Source organism: Thunnus maccoyii, chromosome 19 (assembly GCF_910596095.1).
Source record: "Thunnus maccoyii chromosome 19, fThuMac1.1, whole genome shotgun sequence".
NCBI classification, from domain to species: domain Eukaryota; kingdom Metazoa; phylum Chordata; class Actinopteri; order Scombriformes; family Scombridae; genus Thunnus; species Thunnus maccoyii.
Genome location: NC_056551.1, coordinates 13,997,777 through 14,015,329, shown reverse-complemented (window position 1 = coordinate 14,015,329; position 17,553 = coordinate 13,997,777). Strand labels below are relative to the sequence as shown.

The window sequence follows — 17,553 nt, the reverse complement described above, 5'->3', positions numbered from 1 at the left end:
TAATAATTTGATAACATTATTTTAATTTCCATGGGTACACAACAACCTGCAGTATATATAGCAACTATTATTTGAAACAAATACACTTTTATTTTGCAGTAAGATCATCAAAAGTAAAAGTGGCTCATGTCACCCGTTCTCCCCTACTTAAACTCAGGGCTGTAAGACATGTTTTATAGGTAATTTTATGTGTGACTTTTGAGTTGTGTTTCTTTTATGTTTATGAAACTCGATTGAACTGAACTGGGGCCTACGAGTCACCATAGCAACAGGTAAATAAAAGGCAGAGCCTCCATTTTAATCCAGTGGACGTAGAGATATTAATACATGTGTACGTGATGAGGACGCTGCACATTTATCTTTTTAAAAAAAGAGCATGAGTCAGAGCGAGAAAAGTGTCAATAAGTTAACACAATGAAGTTTTATTCAGTGTTGTCTATTAATTCATCATTTATCAGACTTATATTTCCTTAATCATGATAAAGTGGAATCTGACTGTGTATCAGGCTGCAGCTACATTACATTTTAAATATGTTTGTTCAGCTTTAATCTGACGGGGACAAAACACAGGAGGCAGCAACTGAAGATTAAAAATATAATTAAAGATTTAAAACATAAATAGATCAAAGACATAGAGACATGACTGTAAGCTCACAGTCTGATCCAGTAATAATGTGTTTGCTGATTTGCACTTGAAGAGGTATCGAGGTTAAAATACAGAATATTTTAAATTTTTAGACATTTATTTGTATCTCAGCTCAACAGCATTCAGTGACTTTATTTCAGCTACTTCAACAAATGTAGTAAATTTATTGTCACTGAAATGCTGTTCAAACACCTTAAGATTATGCTCCCAATTTAAAAATCTCAAACTATATTCTGCAGCTGCACCACAATCCTGCTCACTCAAGATTGATCCCACGTGTCTAAAACTTCACAATTGTTTAAATTTAAACTTAAGCTTTGATACCGTCTGAATGAATGAGGAAATGAAACAGCGTGTCAGGCTCTTTAAGAGAGAGGCGACAGTGAGAAACTCGGGGTTTGTTGATAAGAATCTGCTAGCGAGCAGGTTAGCTCCACAGAAAGAGGAAATGCAATAATTGACCTCAAGTTTAATGTAGCTCTCATCCTGTAACTGAAAGTCTTTATTTCAAGGTGAAGAGTTTTTATTAAACCCGCTTTCTGAAACAGGCCCCAGGTTTGAGGTCATGGGGAAAACAAAACGGATCCTTTATTGATTCCTGGATTGAACTCTGAGACTGTGGGACGAGTTACACACGCACACAATGAAAAAACCCGAACCCTTCTCCACTCTTAATCGTTACCCCCATATACAACCAGACTTAACCATTTTCCCTTTATTTGAGAGTATATCTCAGCTTTCATTCTGGCATCCTCCATCAGCTATGCCGGTGAGTCGGTGACAGGTGCAGCTAGCTTACAAAAAAGCCTGAGAAGTTCGCGGACGTGGTAGCTAAATCTGTCCATATAAAAAAATCAGCAGATATTTTAGTTTCAACAAGATTGAGCTAGCAAAGCAGTTCCGTGTTCATATGTGTGGTATTTGTTCTGTTTGGGAAATCCCAAGATCTCTAAAAAGTGAAGCTGAAGTTGCCTGGCTGCCTCAACAGGGACTAGAAATAATTTTGTGTTGTTATGTCGTAACTAAGGGTCGGTCTACTTGCTGGAGTAGTAAACTAGGTTTCATTTCATAGGAGTCTACTACCGTGACTGATTGTTTTCCAGGTATTAGTCATGCCCCATGTATTTCCTTGGAAACGGAGATAACACTAGCAATTTTTTTATTTTTTAGAGTGAATTGCCTCACAATATGAATAAATTTCAATTATATCTTTTTTTGTTGTAGGTAACTCTTGTATAATCGCAATATTACACTCGGGGTTGAGCTTTACCGTCATTGTTGGCAATATTGCTTAAATTAAAAGTCTGTGGTCAATGTTTTGTTTATCTAACGTACAGTTAATTCAAGTTAAACATGTTTATTTTGTCTTTAGTTTGTGGTTTCTACATGTTTGAACATGTGCAGGCATGAAAGAAACGGACATAGAAATGGAAATAAGTGTTGTCTATTCAGGTTTCAAGGAGAGTGCTCTGGTGCCAGAACGACTCTCAATTGATATTAAAATTGACTACTTTGTGAAACTTGTCATGCCCAGGCTTGATTCCTGGGCTGCTGTCCAAACATGTCTAATGAACTTTCATTCACTCAGGTTAAAACAAAAAGAGTTGTAGTTATATTTGTGGGTGTGGTAAGTGTGGTAAATTATGCTTAATACTTTGAAAATATTTATTTTGACCCTGGAGGAAAAGTGAGGACAAAGTTCTAAATGTTAAATTAAGTATAAGCATTTTAACCCTTATACATGTTTTAATGTGACTCCACCATGCAGTAGATAATAAACCACAGATCAAATGAATGGAGAGATTGATGAGTGTGTATGCAGTGAAAGAGTATGATCCTCAGAGCAGAGAGGAGGAGGAGGGCAGTGGGAGGGGAGGAGGAGGAGGAGGAGGCGTCGTGGGAGGGACAAGTGTGGGGGGGGGGTATATAAGGGTGGGCAGATCTCATGTAGCAAGAGACTTAAGAGTGCTGTCAGCTACTGTGGATCTACAACAAACAGACTTTTTCCTTCCTTGTGAAAAGGAGAAGCAGCGAGAATGGAGTCAACTGAGGGTCCGTATGAGTACTACGACTATGAGGAGACAGAAAACTCCACCATGTGCGACTATTCTGAGTGGACGCCCTCCTACTCTGTCATCCCGGTGCTCTACATGCTCATTTTCATCCTCGGCCTCTCTGGAAATGGGGTGGTCATCTTCACCGTATGGAGAGCCCAGGGCAAGTGGCGAGCTGCTGACGTCTACATTGGAAACCTGGCCCTCGCTGACCTCACCTTCGTGGTCACTCTGCCTCTGTGGGCCGTTTACACAGCCATGGGTTACCACTGGCCATTCGGGGTGGCCCTGTGTAAGATCAGCAGCTATGTGGTGCTGCTCAACATGTACGCCAGCGTCTTCTGCCTCACCTGCATGAGCTTCGACCGCTACCTGGCCATCGTCCACTCCTTGTCCAGCACCCAGCTGCGCACCCGTGGCTACATGCGAGTCTCCCTGACAGCCATCTGGTTGCTGTCAGGTCTCCTTGCTGCCCCAACTCTGCTCTTCCGTACCACCAAACATGATTCAACCAGCAACAAAACCTCCTGTGCCATGGACTTCAGCCTGGTGGTGTCAAGTAAAGAGGAGGAGAGCCTGTGGATCGCCGGTCTCAGCATCTCCTCTTCAGCTCTGGGTTTTCTTCTACCTTTCCTGGCGATGATGGTGTGCTACGGCTTCATCGGCTGCACCGTCACCCGCCACTTCAACACTCTGCGCAAAGAGGACCAGCGTAAGAGGAGGCTGCTGAAGATCATCACCACGCTGGTAGTGGTGTTTGCCGCCTGCTGGATACCCTTCCATGTGGTGAAGAGCGCTGACGCCCTCTCCTACCTGGACCTATTTCCCGCCACCTGTGACTTCCTGCGCTTCCTGCTGCTGGCTCACCCCTACGCCACCTGCCTGGCCTACGTCAACAGCTGCCTCAACCCTTTTCTCTACGCCTTCTTTGACCTGCGCTTCAGATCCCAGTGTCTGTGCCTGCTCAACCTGAAGAAGTCCTTGCACGCCAGCCCTGCCAGCTCCCTGTCCTCCCAGAAGACGGAGGCTCAGTCTCTCGCCACGAAGGTGTGACGAAAGCTGAGGGCCCAGAGACGTCCTGGGGAAGAGGTGAACAATGCAGAACAATGCAGGTAAATCAAAACATTGCAGCGTTGGGCGCTTGCTCATAGATCGTCTGCGGTCAGTTTCAGGGTGTCACCTTTGCTCCCCATCTGACTCTGTGGACCACTGTAGGCATTTGACTGAAGAAGACAGTCAGGTTTGTGGTTTCTACCTCAAACCATGCTCAAACTCCGGCCTCACTTTAAGAAGAAGGTGACGTTCGGAGAAAACTGAACAGCTTAATACAAGGGGACCAAGCAGACTGTGGAATGTATTTCTCTTGGTTCTCCGGCGGACAATGCGCTGAGCTATGAACTCTGAAAAGCTCTCCTCAAGTCACAGTGAAGTGTGTATTACTCATGCTGTTTTTTATTTTCATTCGTAAGCACTTGAGGTGTGATATCTAGCAGACTGCCCCACTCTCCGTGCTCAAACTGCAATGTCTGCACCACAGCCAGCAGTGTTACGTCTGTGTGTGTGTGTGTGTGTGTGTGTGTGTCCGTCTGCGTGAGTGTGTGTAGGAAGGGTGTGCCAGTCGTCAAGAGGTGTTGGAGTCCGATAAGAGGGTTGTAAGGAGAGACGGGGATAGTGGAGGGAGGGGTGGGAGTCCCAGACAGACAGACAGATGGCAGCTGACAAATGTTTTAAGGCTGGCGGAAGGCCCAATTAAAAGGTGACTGCTTCGACAGTCTGTGATTGTGTGTGTGTGTGTGTGTGTTTGTTGAGTGTCAGAATGACAAAATTTGTTCCTGACAAATACATGAAAGCATTTTGTGAATACACATTATTTTGAATTCATGTCTATGATTTGTAATAAAAAAAAAGTGCTTTGAAAAAAGCAAAAAAACAAAGATTCTCTGTCTGGTCTGATACTTGTGATAGCTTGTTAAGTGTCGCTGGAATGTATTTTCTCCTATCCAGTGAATGTGCTGCTTCTTCCTGTTGGTGACTTGCTTCGGGGAGGCAGTTTCCCTCCCATTGTGTTTCACAGGGCCGAAATCAAAGCATATGTCTGCAGGAAATGCATGTTGGACTTCTGTTTCCCCCCTTCCAGCATGTTTGTTTCTTCTCCTCTTACAATTCTCTCGCATAAACAATCAGTGAGCACAAAAGTTTCTAAATTGGATTGACCATGTGACATTAGGCTTTGTTCCAGAGATATTTAAGTCTTCCAAGTGTTAACCATCACAACTTTTTATTTAAATTTAAGATTCTTATTCTATATCAGTTCATACCAATGCATCTAAACCATCTTTCAGTTTGCATATCATCACAAATTAGTCTATAATCTGCTGTGTGATAGTTAAAAGTGTTGTTTTCAGCAACCAAACACCACAGCAGGTTGTTCAGCTTTAAATTAGAATTCAATGATTAATCAAATTTGACTGTAATGAGCTTTTTACAGGATATAATCAGCAACAGCAGGGAGACAGAAGGATCGGACTAATCCTGGGTTACTGATTTCTAGTGGGAGTCTGTCTCTGTGTAATACCTGTGATGGAGGATGGCTTAGTGTAAATCAGTTACAATTACAGCACATACTACAGTCTGCCATTTGTATAAATGTGACTCCTCATATAGAGGGAAAACCTCATCTGTGTCTTCAATGTTAGACAGGTGAAAATCTGCAAAAACTTCTTTGTCATGTGAAGAAAAAGAAATCCAACAGCTGCAGCGACATTCACTCTGCCTCCTTCATCACCGTCTCAGCTCCTTAATCTCATCCAGGCAAACAACATCTTGAGTTAAATAGATCTTTGAGTCTAGATTAGATAGATAGATATTTAGTCTAGAAAATGTGCACATAGAAGACACCTTAAAACCCAGCTGCATTCTCTAACGTGCTCATTTTAAACATCCAGCAAATTAAATAAGCGCTGTGGCACAATCAATACACAACGGTGTGTTTTACTGTCGACACAACATACAGTACATTTTAAGATTCCACGCAGCAGCTATTTTTTACAAGACAACTTGTCATATTATCCTCCACCTGTCAGCATCAAAGCCAAAAGTCGGCTGTGAAAGATAATATGGATAGATTATTTTCATGGGTTTTTAACTTCTATGAAGCCAATATGATCATGTTACAAGGATTTCATGGCATGAACTTTGCGTAGAAACAAAGTGCTACGAGAGAACTAGATTTACGCCCCTTGATCCACTAGTGTTGGGTGTTTGTCTGAGATAACTGTTCAGGAATTATTACACACATGTTTTCATTCCTCTATAATAACAGAGTGTGAATACTAAGTGGGTCTACACTGGAAACAGGCTCACCGCAGGGAATCCTATTAGTACAGTCTTCACAGCACAACAGCTTTCCAGAAATGTCACTCACAAGCATAATTTATAATTTAATCTTTGCTTCAGTCAAATAATAAAAATCTCTGTGTTGATAATGAGATTTAAAGATTATTTTGTGGTCATTTCAGCTTTTGCAAAGAGGCAACAGTAGTTCTGTCTGTGCAAAGACACACTGGTGTTTTCTGAAAACACTGCTGAAAAGACATAAAAAGCTCCATAAAATAACTGATAACAAACTCATATACCACTAATTATACTCATAAATTAACACCTGAGTTAACACCTAATATGTTTTTTTATGACATCAAACAGCATAAATATGCTTCACTTTGAATGAAGTGTAACACAGAGGCGTTAAAACACTTTGTTGTTGACGTCAGTTTCTGGAAAACCTTTCTTATCTGTCTCGTGGGAATTTGGAAACCTGTTAAAGGGTCAGTCAACAGTTTGCATTAAAAGTAGTCCCAATGAAACTACGAGTTCTGTAAATCGCACACTGCACACACCCCCACTCTCTCTTGCACTCACACCTCATAGACACACACACACACACACACAAACATATACACACACACACACACACACACACACATCTCCTGTCCCCCAGCTATATATGGATATATCTGTATAGCAATATGTAGGCTGCGGCTTTCTTGAACTTTATTTCTCACATCTCACCACACACCTGGCACAACACACACACACACATACTTGCACATGCAGACACACACACACAGACACACATATTGACCTAGGTCACTTTTGGGGACATTACGTAGACCATTACAGTACATTAATTTCCTGGAGACTTACCCTAAACCTAACCATAACCTTAACCACTGACCCAAAAATCTGCTTTTTCCCCATTTGGGGACATAGCTGTTGTCCCCAAATTTCCTCTCTGTTGAATAATAAGTCACTTAGCGGGTAAAACATTTTACTAGATGATAATTATTGGGTTTTTTTTCAGTGCTTGTTAATGAATTCAAACACTACTCATGAACACTAAAGGTGTAAACCCTTTTCTAACACATTAGGAGGGTTAAAACAACAGCCAGGTGCCCAAATGAACACTGACACATGTTTTTCTTATAGTAATCTTACAGTAATCATTCCTCCTGACCATACTGACCATTAGAAGATCTCTTCATAATGCACTTACAATGTAAGTGATGGGGGACAAAATCCACAAGCCTCCTTCTGTGCAAAAATGTATTTTAATGTTTATTTGATACTAATATGAGGCATCAGCCATCCAAATTAGTCAAATCAAGTCCATATCTTTGAAAGTTACTGTCTTTTTTAACACAAAATTCTTTCTTGTTGTTATGTTCCTTCCGCTGCAACTGAACAGGGAAACACTGTCCGTTGAGACACAAAGAGGGAATTTGATACTAAAAAGACTTTAACTTTGGCAGATATCCACTTTATTTGACTAACTCAGACTGCTGAAGTCTCATATTATCTTCAGATAAACTTTTAAATACAATTTTTGCTCAAAACGAAGCTTTTGGATTTCGTCCCCCATTACTTACATTGTAAGCACATTTGTAGAGGATCTTCTAATGGTCAGTATGAACGGGGGGATGATTACAACAAGATAAGCGTGTGTCAGTGTTCATATGGGCACCTGACCTGTTTTAAGACAGACTTGAAAAATGGTGCACCTATCCTTTAAGTCTGGAAGGTATGAAACCTACAAACCTCTGTCTTTAGAGGAAATCCTCCCCCAAATATGCAATGAACACAGTGCAATGCATACTGTGAAAAGGTCAAACCCAAACTCCACACTAGACTGGATACTAGGTGATGTATATCCATAGAAACTAAAGGTAAGAAGGATTGAAGGAAGGAGTTTCTATAGGGGTGTCCACCTTAACTCATTCATTGTCATATCAATAGCTGACAAACAGCCCGTGCCATTGTTTTGTTTTAAATCAGGCTTGCAGCCAGGCCTACTGTATCTCAGTAGCACATGTCTAACTGTCATAAATCAGAACCCAATAAACCAGGTCATGCAGAAAATAGACAGAGGAAGTGAGCGCACGTTTCTCCTCCATCCTAACAATGGAGCACAGCCAGCAAACCGGACCTTGAGCCTGGTATGGCCATAGAGTGGTAGGATGAGAAGCTGACCCCTGGAGCGTCTTGGAGGACCCTAAGCTTCCTGCCACTCAAGTCTTGCAGCGCTCCTCCCTGCACCGTCCCAGGAGGATAACAGACCTCAAGGACAGGATAGGAGTCAGCAGGCCAGACAGGAAAGACAAAAAGTAGGTGGGCAAGTAGGGGTTCCTGATGAGGGATATCCTGTCTTTCAGATGCATCTCCCTGCTGCTCTTAGGGCAATCTGAAGGAGATGCGTGCTCCTCTTGAGGTCTTTGAGGGCAAGAGCGCTTACTTGAGATACTCTTCTGCATTACTTATGTAAGGAAACACCCATGTTATGTGAAAGATTATGCTTGAGATTGAGTGGCAAATAAAAGTTATCGGAAATAAGACAACAAAGCTTCAAGCATAGTGGCAGACATGTGACAGAAACACCTGAGGTGTCAAATCAGATGTCTCCCTTACCCTCTGTCCTCACTGTTTCTCTGTCTCTGCTGAGATGGCAGACATTTCAAAGGCGTTCACACAAGGCGTCCATCGTTAGTGGGGACACGTCGTTTCCGACAGCAAAAAGGAGCGGAAGTGCCCAAGCTTTGGGAGACTCCGGATCTTGGGTTATGCGAGTCTCAGAGTAGATCATCCTCTTCACCAGGGCACAGAGTACCCTTTCATTCCCTCCTCTATCCTCTCCATTGTGCATCCTTCCCTCCCTCAGGCCTAAATGGGAGCCCTGTGATGTGCAGCAGGACCGAGCCGGTTCAGAGGCTCAGCTGCGCTGATTTAAGCATCGCAGGTAAAGATGGCTGCACAGACGAGCACACATGTGAGCAAGAAATTACATAACAGCAACATTCAGCCGGGCCGTGTGGTACACTGCAGTGATAAGATTAAGCAGATTTCTTGGACTTGTGTTAGTGATGCAAACATGGTGCCAACTGTCCTCTGTTTATTGAAAGTGCCTGTAACAACAAAAAAAGCTGCCACACACAACTTCTCTGTGTGTGTGTGTGTGTGTGTTTGTGTGTGTGTGTGTGTGTGTGTGTGTGTGTGTGTGTGTGTGTGTGTGTGTGTGTGTGTGTGAACAAATTGTGAGCAACTGTTCAAATCAAGACTTTGGAAAGGAATTTTGAGTATTTTTGACAATTAAGTTCCTCAAGGGTATTTAGAGAATCTGCAATCTAGACTAATACACTTTAGGTACCACTTTCAGATAAGGCACCTTTATAAAGGGTTTATAAGCATTAATAAATTGTTAATTAATGGATTTTAGTCTTTTCCAGAAGGCAAGTGGTTATGAACAGTACATCAGAAGTGTCTTCGTGAAGAATTAGATAAACAAATGTTATGGTGGTATAGATAGGAGGGATTTTTCACAACCTGGCAACCTTATAAATGGCTTATAAATGATGTATAAAGCATTAGTAAATCATTTATTAATCATTAATTAATGCTTTTAAACTCAGGGTGCCTTATCAGAAAGTGGTACCCAACTTTATTCTGATTCTGTGTTGCTTTGTGTTAGGCGTTACTTTGATTTTGTCCATCTCCTCTGTTGCTGCCAGTCAGTTCATTTAATCATGTGTGTGTCATGTTGCTGTATTTACTCTTGCAGTGCAAATGAGTAAGACTCACTTTTTCCTTCTTCACAGTGGGCTTAAGGTTTACTAAAAGTTAAATTTTGCATCTGCAATCTGTTTTTTCAAAGTCTGGCTCACAATCTATGACTGAATTGCCATGTGGTTTCATTTAAGAATTTGTTTCCATTTGAATTGCTGAAAAAAATAGAGATTTGGAAAGCAATTCAGAGGTATCATCAAAAAAAATCTCTCAGTAAAAATCAATTTGTCAAAATTGAAGTTGTGCTTTTTTTTTCATCCCTCCCATATTCATATTCCTGGTTTACAGTAAGACATTTTCAGGCAACTGTAACTGTTGCTTCACTACAGTGACGCAGTTTGAGTCATAAAACATCAGAATAAAGACATACTATGAAATAGAACTGGACTGTGCATGATTGTGTAGCCTATATGCACTTTATGTTTAAGTTATCACATTATGGTTTTAGAAAAAAAAAAAACGGTCAATCGTGAAAAAAATGTCCATAGATGACCTCTTGACATGGCAGCTTCCTCACAGGTGGCATTTTGAAAAGAGAGTTGAGGCACAGAAGCCCACACAGAGCAGGGAGGGCTTATGAATACTGAGTAAGCAGCCATGTAGAAGATGGAAACAGAGTCTTAAAACTATGGGGAACATCACTGTGGTGCCAAATTTCCATTTTTCTTTAAGCCTAATTACATATGGATGAATAGTGGTGCTTTGTTCTCCTATTCTATGAAGAAGGAGGGAGTGCATGTTCGATTTCAGGACATCCTGTTTAGCTGCAGTGTGCTGCTGAATCAAGAAAAGTGGCATGTAACGGGGGTTTATTTATTAATTAAAGGACAGGTTCACAATTTTTCAAGTCTGTCTTAAAACAACACGTTCCCAAATGAATATTGAAATTGTTTTTTCCTGCCATAATCATTCCTCCTGATCATACTGGACATTAGAAGACTCCTTCATAATGCACTTACAATGTAAGTGATGGGGGACAAAGTCCACAGTCCTCCTTCTGTGTAAAAATGTATTTAAAAGTTTATCTGAAGCTAATATGAGGCTTCAGCCGTCCAAATTAGTCAAATCAAGTAGAATGCCTTCAACTTTACAGTCTTTTTAGTGTAAAAGTCCCTTTTTTTGTTACTATACTTCACCCGCAGCTCAACAGGGAAACACTGTCCGAGAAAATACAAAGAGGGAATTTAATGCTAAAAAGACTGTAAATGTGGCAGATATCCACTTGATATGACTAACTCAGACTGCTGAAGCCTCATATAAGCTTCAGATAAACTCTGAAATGCATTTTTGCACATCTATCTATCTATCTATTAGGGCTGAACAATAATTGAAATTTTACTGAAATCGCAATATGCAATTTTCAAATCACAGGAGGTGCAATAAAGGTGAAATGTGAAATGTCTGTTAAAATATTTTAAATTGAATATTGCCATGCAGCAGACATGTCCTGGCCTACACATCATATTCTACAGACTTAAGAAAACATCTTTGTTTGGTACAGATCCCCGCAAAAATAATAATTTTAATGTTTTTAATGAAGCTTAGAGTAATGTTGTAAAAATGATCATTACCTCTAATATCGCAAATCACATCACTATTGCAATATCAGTCAAAATAATCACAATTAGATATTTTTCAAAACCATTCAGCCCTACTATCTATCTATCTATCTATCTATCTATCTATCTATCTATCTATCTATCTATCTACCTAACCTATCATTTAATGGCTGATGTAGAAACATAGTCAATACTGACACCTAGTGACAACACCGGAACCTTGTTGTCCCCGGAACTTTTGTGTCCGTGGCCGCGGCTGGCTTCGGAACTACAAAAAGGAAGGACTGGGTTAGCTAACTATGCTAATAATGCTAAAGCCTTTTTGAAGCTGACACAAGCCACACATGACAACAACTGTAGGTAATGTCGTTGTCTCACAAACAGAAGCGGGTGTGGAAATACGTGGATGAGGGTCGTTTGCTGAAGCTGAAGTCGTACCTGCGGAAGCACCGCGACCTGGATGTGAACTTCTCCCAGGGCAGGAGGCAGAGGAGCCCGCTGCATCTGGCCTGCTGCCGGGGAGACGACGCTGTTGTGCGGCTGCTGCTGAAACACGGAGCCGATGTTCTCCAGAGGGACCGGAGAGGAGACACCGCGCTACATGTAGCTGCTAACAGGGCTCTGAAACACGGGAAAACAGGTGAGGAAGGCAAGTTTTTACTGAATTATTAGCCTTTAACCGTTTTTATTCAAAATGTTGACTTTTGTGTTTTCTTTAGCCTTTGATGACCTGGTTGTGCCTCTCAGAGAGAGCTGTCCAGAAGCTACAAACACTTCAAACAGTGCTGGAGTCACACCTCAGGACCTGCTGAACTGGATGAAAAACAAAGAGGTAGGTTACACATTTAGATACAGATATAGTCACACACTGTGTAGTGAAGGTGTTACTAAAAAAGTAGGGCTGCAACTAACAATCAATCTGTCAATTATTTTGTCGATTTTAGTCCATAAGATATCAGAAAAGAGTAAAAAAATGCCCACATTTACCGGGATGTTATCAAATTGCTTGATTTGTCATATCAACACTCATAAATTCAAAGATATTAAACTCATGCTATTAGGGCTGCAACTAACGATTATTTTCTTTCTACTTACTTAACTTTTTATTGCTGCCATACAATTCAAACACTCATTATAGTTTAGTACATACACATCTCCACATCCTCTTACATATATTAATATTATATATAAACTTAATGAAATAGAGACATCATAACTGAAGACAATACTAAACCAACAGCAAAATAATAATGAAAAAAACAATTAGACAACAATAAAAATACAAAAGATACAATTTTCTATATTCTAGCTCTTTTTTTGACATAGCTAATATCCATGGTGACCATATATCCATACAAATGTCAATTTTCAGCTGTATCATAGTATAGTATATTCAGCTTTTCAATAATAAACACCTCAATAATCTTTTCTTGCCACTGTTTCATGTTTGGAGGTTGTGGCTGCAACCACAGGATTGCAATCCTTTTTTAGCCATTAAAAGTAAGGTTCGTAATAAATAAATGTTCCTTCTCACCATTTTATTTCCCAAGGGGATACTGAAGATACTTTTTTTGCCATCCAAATCTTTATTCTTAATCCTTATTTTCATTATTGATAAATCTGTTGATTTTTTTTCACAGTTAATCAATTAGCCACTTTTTTCACATTTGGTCCAGATTTGTCCTCCAGAGAATTTTATCTTCGGCTAATGTCTGAGATATTAAAAACTATCAAATATTACAATTAGTATTAGCTTTTAAAAATCTAGTATTGATCAGACTGTACGCCTTATAACAACACCTTACTTATCGCTATTTGGTCAAGTCATCAGTCTATTTCCCATAAACCCTCTACCATCTGATATCTCACATTTCATTGAAACATGCATGTACGATTGCAGTGGCATCTTCATTACCACTATCCCAAGTATACTGGACTATTTTAGATTTTTTTTAAGTACTTTTCAGGTGGCCATTATGAAAAGACAGATTCATATAAAAATGAGTCTCCTGGTATGATGCATTCATGTCCTGAGTGTCTTTCAGGGTTGGTTCTATAAAAACTGAATTTGCGAATGTCCAAAGTATGAGATATCAGAATCTCTAATGTCAGAACACATCATACCAGCAGAGTTTCAGCTTCAGTTCTCTTTAAGTAGGTTTTAATATCACACACAAATATATCAAAACCAGTGGCTGCTTCGAACATGAGAAAACGTCTAAAAATAGTTTTGAAATATTTATGATTTGTAGAAAATGGACTAAAACATGTAAAAAGTGGTACAGTCTGATTCTTTAGCATCAGATGTGATCTGTGGTGGTTGTCATATTTACATATCATTTACTTACATTCTTCACAGACTGCAGCGAACATGAGCCGTCCACCTGAAGTGGACCCTGAGAGAGAGTGGATGGAGAAGCTGTTTGGTGAATGCGAGGATGAATTCTGTGAAACATTTGGAGTTTATGACGGTAAATTTGAAACTCATACTTTAATTCTGACTTTTATATTGACTTTCTCCTCTGACAATAACACTGCTGTATTTGTTTCACAGCTGATGATTTTCTTCCTGTTGATGACGATGAGGAAGACTTTGGGGACTGGGCTGATCGTATTAGAAAAGAGTATTTTGATAAAAAACACGCAGAAGCTCAACGACTGGCAGCGTCGTCTTCTGGGTGGAAAAAGAGGAAGAGTAAAGAAGAGAGAGAGCGAGAAGAGCAAAGCAACAAGGAGCTGCACGAAAGGCTGCAGAGGGAACATGAGGAGTATCTGGCACGAGCAGCGCGTAAAGAGGAAGAGACTCGGCAGGGCAAGAAGCGCCGATACGATGAAAGGTGCGCAGCTACTTTCCAAGGTGGTTCTTCAGAAGGCAGCAAAAAGCTGAGCTACAGTGACATCCCGTGGCCAGCGCCGCAAGGGACGGTGCAGGAGATGGTGGATGTGATGCTGCACGGCGTGGACAGAAAGGACGTGCCGCTGTTTCGTAAATTGCTACGTAAACAGCAAGCGCTGTGGCATCCTGATAAATTCGCTCAGCGATGTGAAGCTCGGTTAGAAGAGAAGGACAAGCAACGGATCCTGGACACAGTCACGGCTCTGTCGCAGGAGCTCAACAGACTGGCTCAAGGTCTGAGGACTTAAAAGTGACAATATAATCATCTCATGAACTTCAGATAAAGAAACAAACAAAATACATTTTTGCTCAAAAACAAGGACTGTGGATTTTGTCCCCCATCACTTACATTGTAAGTGCATTTTGAGGGGATCCTCTAATGGTCATTGTGATCTGGAGGAATGATTACAACAAGAAAGACTTGTCGGTGTTCATTTGGGCACCTGACTATAGTTTTAAGACAGACTTATGTGAATTGTGAACCTGTCCTTAAAGACAGAAGCGTCTTTTGTAAATGCAGCCTACTGTATTGTGAACACTTGCAGCTGTCTGGATTTAACACTAAGCATAAACATGCTTTTGTTAAATGCCTGATAAAAAATAAATAAAAAAATAAAATGAACAGCTTTGTCTAGACTTTGCTAACCCTCAGTAACATTTGTGTTTATTCACATTTATAGCTTATAGTTTGTATTTTTACCCATGAAACATGACAACATGTAGCCAAAGGGTCTCTTTAAAAAAGACACCGGTACATGTGATATACGGGTCTTTTAAATTAATATATTAATGATTTATCGACGAGGAATATTTATAATGATGCTAAATTTAACTTATTAACCCCAAACTTCCCTAAATAAAGTATTTCACACACAAAGAGGAGCAGATGGTTGGCCCACTTTCAGTGATGGAACCGAATAAGAAGATGCGCTGGTTGCCAGGTTTGTAAATTAACCCCATATTTAAAAATAGTTGCCATTCATGAGCATAAATTAAAACGAGACAAAGGAATTAACAGAGTTGCATTGACCTCAAATGTATAGGCTACTATGGTGGGTTTTATTCCAAAAAATAAATGTGAGTAAATTACATTTATATTTTTAAATAGAAAATTTCTGTTTATTTTTATCCTTGGCAAAGACACCAATTTATGTATAAAAAGTATTTAAAAAAGTATGCTACTTGTGATGAAGGAGTCCTACTTCTCTCCTTGCTGAACAAAAAAACTTGTAGACCTACTTATTTTAACTATCCAAGTATATTTTAGAATCAAAATAACAAATATTTGTACTTATTATCTTCATCAACTTTAAAAGCAACCAGGATCTACATCAGTAAAAGAAAAAAGTTAAAGTTCTTGTGCTGCTGCCTTATAATCCCTCTGCAGCTCCTCTGAACCTAGACCAAGAGCCATTCTCAATAAACTAAAATATATCACAAAATGTGACAAGCTTGTGCTAGGCTCTATCCCCCTTATCGCTGTCTTAGTTATGGGTAAGTCAGGATGAATGCCCTATAGAGTGCCTCTATATGTGATAATCTGGAATGACGTGCCCTCATGGTGCCCTTTCAGTGGAAGAAAGTGTGATAGTGGCCTGTAAAGTACCCCCACAAGATGTAATGTGGTGCCCTATGAGTTGCCATTGTAAAGAAGTAATCTGGAGGTTCTGTACGGGTGCCCTTCTAGTGAAAAAAAGTGCCATTTAGGGTTCCCCGAAGTGCAGAATTGGGTTACTTTTTAATGAAAAAAGGGATTGAGTGCCCTCTAGGGGAGATAACATGATGCCATGATGAGTGCCCTCACAGTGACCAAAAAACATGGTGAAGTGCCCTTCCAGTGAAGGACATGAGATACTTTGCCCTACAAGATGCCCTTACATTGGAGTTATTTTAGACTTTTAGATGGCCATTATTTTCGAAATGAATGCATCCCTTAGGTAGGCTGATCATCAGGAAAATTAAGCACCCTTAAAATATTGTGTAGTTGTTACAGCTGACTTTATTCCATTCAGTTGATTTTGGTACAGTGCTACTCACTGCAACTGCATCAGTTGGGCAAACATTGAAGCTGCTCAAAACGCAGCTTACAGGCAGATGTGGAGAAGGAAGGCTCTCAGATCTTCTGCTGTTGTCCATTGATCCCAACTGACTATAACGAGGTCGTAACCATTTAGAAACTCATGGCCAAAAGAATTTCTCCTTTTATTTCAGTGATCTTGCTTCTCGCTTACCTGACAAGACTTCTCAAAACAGCTAATTCTCAAAGTGTTAATAGTTCCATGTTTTAACTACAGATGTGTTTGACAAATTAACATTTAAAATGTTTTATTACAGAGATGTTTGCAAAATAAATGTTTAAAAAGTAAATCCTTTTAAAAACAGAACTGTTTTCCTTACATTCTTAGTAACCCTATAAAATCTTAATTGGGGATGTAGCCTTTTACTAAACATGCATCATTGTTCTCTGCTGATTGGGCCCACTGAATGTATCAGGTGTCCTTTATATTCTTTCACCCCTGCCCCCAGACAGCCTGAGTCCACCACTGGATCACTGAAACCCTAACACTAACACTTGCAGCTGTGTGGATTTAACACAAAGCATAAACGTGTTTTTGTTAAATGCCTGATTTAACAAAAAAATCAAAATAAAATGAACAGCTTAGTCCAGATTTTTCTAACCCTCAGTAACATTTGTGTTTATTCACATTATAGCTTACAGCTTGTATTTTTACCGCTGAAACACATGTAGCCAAAGGGTCTCTTTAAAAAAGACACCGGTACACGTGATCTACGGGTCTTTTAAATTAATATATTAATTATGCATCGATGAGGAATATTTATAATGATGCTAAATTTAATATAAAAACCCCAAACTTCCCTAAATAAAGGATTTCACACACAAAGAGGAGCAGATGGTCGGCCCGCTTTCAGTGATGGAACTGAATAAGAAGATGCGCTGGTTGCCAGGTTTGTAAACTAAGCCCCCTTTTTAAAAAATGTTGCCATTCATGAGCATAAATTAAAACGAGACAAAGGAATTAATAGAGCTGCTTTGACCCCAAATGTATAGGCTACTATAGCAGGTTTTATTCCAAAAATAAACAAATAAATAAATGTGAGTAAATTACATTTATAATTTTTTTAACAGAAAATTTGTGTTTTAATCTTTTTCTTTTTTCTTTTTTTTACAGTTCTCATTTACTTATTTACTCTACATCTCATCCAGTATTTTGTTTTAGCACATTATACTTCAGTATGTGAAGCAAATTTAGGTTTGAGTAGCTA

At 39.8% G+C, this 17,553-nt stretch overlaps 2 protein-coding genes across 3 annotated transcripts; both read left to right on the top strand.

Annotated features, from left to right (window-relative positions):
• Positions 1-905: 905 nt before the first annotated feature.
• LOC121885668 (apelin receptor B-like) lies at positions 906-4,602 on the top strand. 2 transcript variants are annotated; one of them, XM_042395350.1, is made up of 2 exons: positions 906-1,158; positions 2,669-4,602. In XM_042395350.1, exon 2 carries the CDS (start codon positions 2,683-2,685, stop codon positions 3,751-3,753), a length of 1,071 nt encoding a protein of 356 aa, XP_042251284.1. In that variant the 5' UTR covers positions 906-1,158; positions 2,669-2,682; the 3' UTR covers positions 3,754-4,602. The 2 variants fall into 2 exon arrangements, with proteins under 2 accessions (XP_042251284.1, XP_042251283.1); XM_042395349.1 differs by lacking the exon at positions 906-1,158 and adding an exon at positions 1,333-1,415.
• A 7,037-nt stretch (positions 4,603-11,639) lies between these two features.
• Positions 11,640-14,623, top strand: nfkbil1 (nuclear factor of kappa light polypeptide gene enhancer in B-cells inhibitor-like 1). The gene is made up of 4 exons (XM_042395435.1): positions 11,640-12,012; positions 12,092-12,204; positions 13,732-13,843; positions 13,927-14,623. The coding sequence occupies exons 1-4, from the start codon at positions 11,736-11,738 to the stop codon at positions 14,514-14,516; spliced, it is 1,092 nt and encodes a 363-aa protein (XP_042251369.1). The 5' UTR covers positions 11,640-11,735; the 3' UTR covers positions 14,517-14,623.
• Positions 14,624-17,553: the final 2,930 nt, after the last annotated feature.

Coding starts and splice junctions, on each gene's coding strand:
- LOC121885668 (XM_042395350.1), top strand. CDS start 2,683: ATGGAGTCAACTGAGGGTCCGTATGAGTACTACGACTATGAGGAGACA.
- nfkbil1 (XM_042395435.1), top strand. CDS start 11,736: ATGTCGTTGTCTCACAAACAGAAGCGGGTGTGGAAATACGTGGATGAG. Junction 12,205..13,731: donor ACTGGATGAAAAACAAAGAG/GTAGGTTACACA, acceptor CATTCTTCACAG/ACTGCAGCGAACATGAGCCG. Junction 13,844..13,926: donor AACATTTGGAGTTTATGACG/GTAAATTTGAAA, acceptor TTTGTTTCACAG/CTGATGATTTTCTTCCTGTT.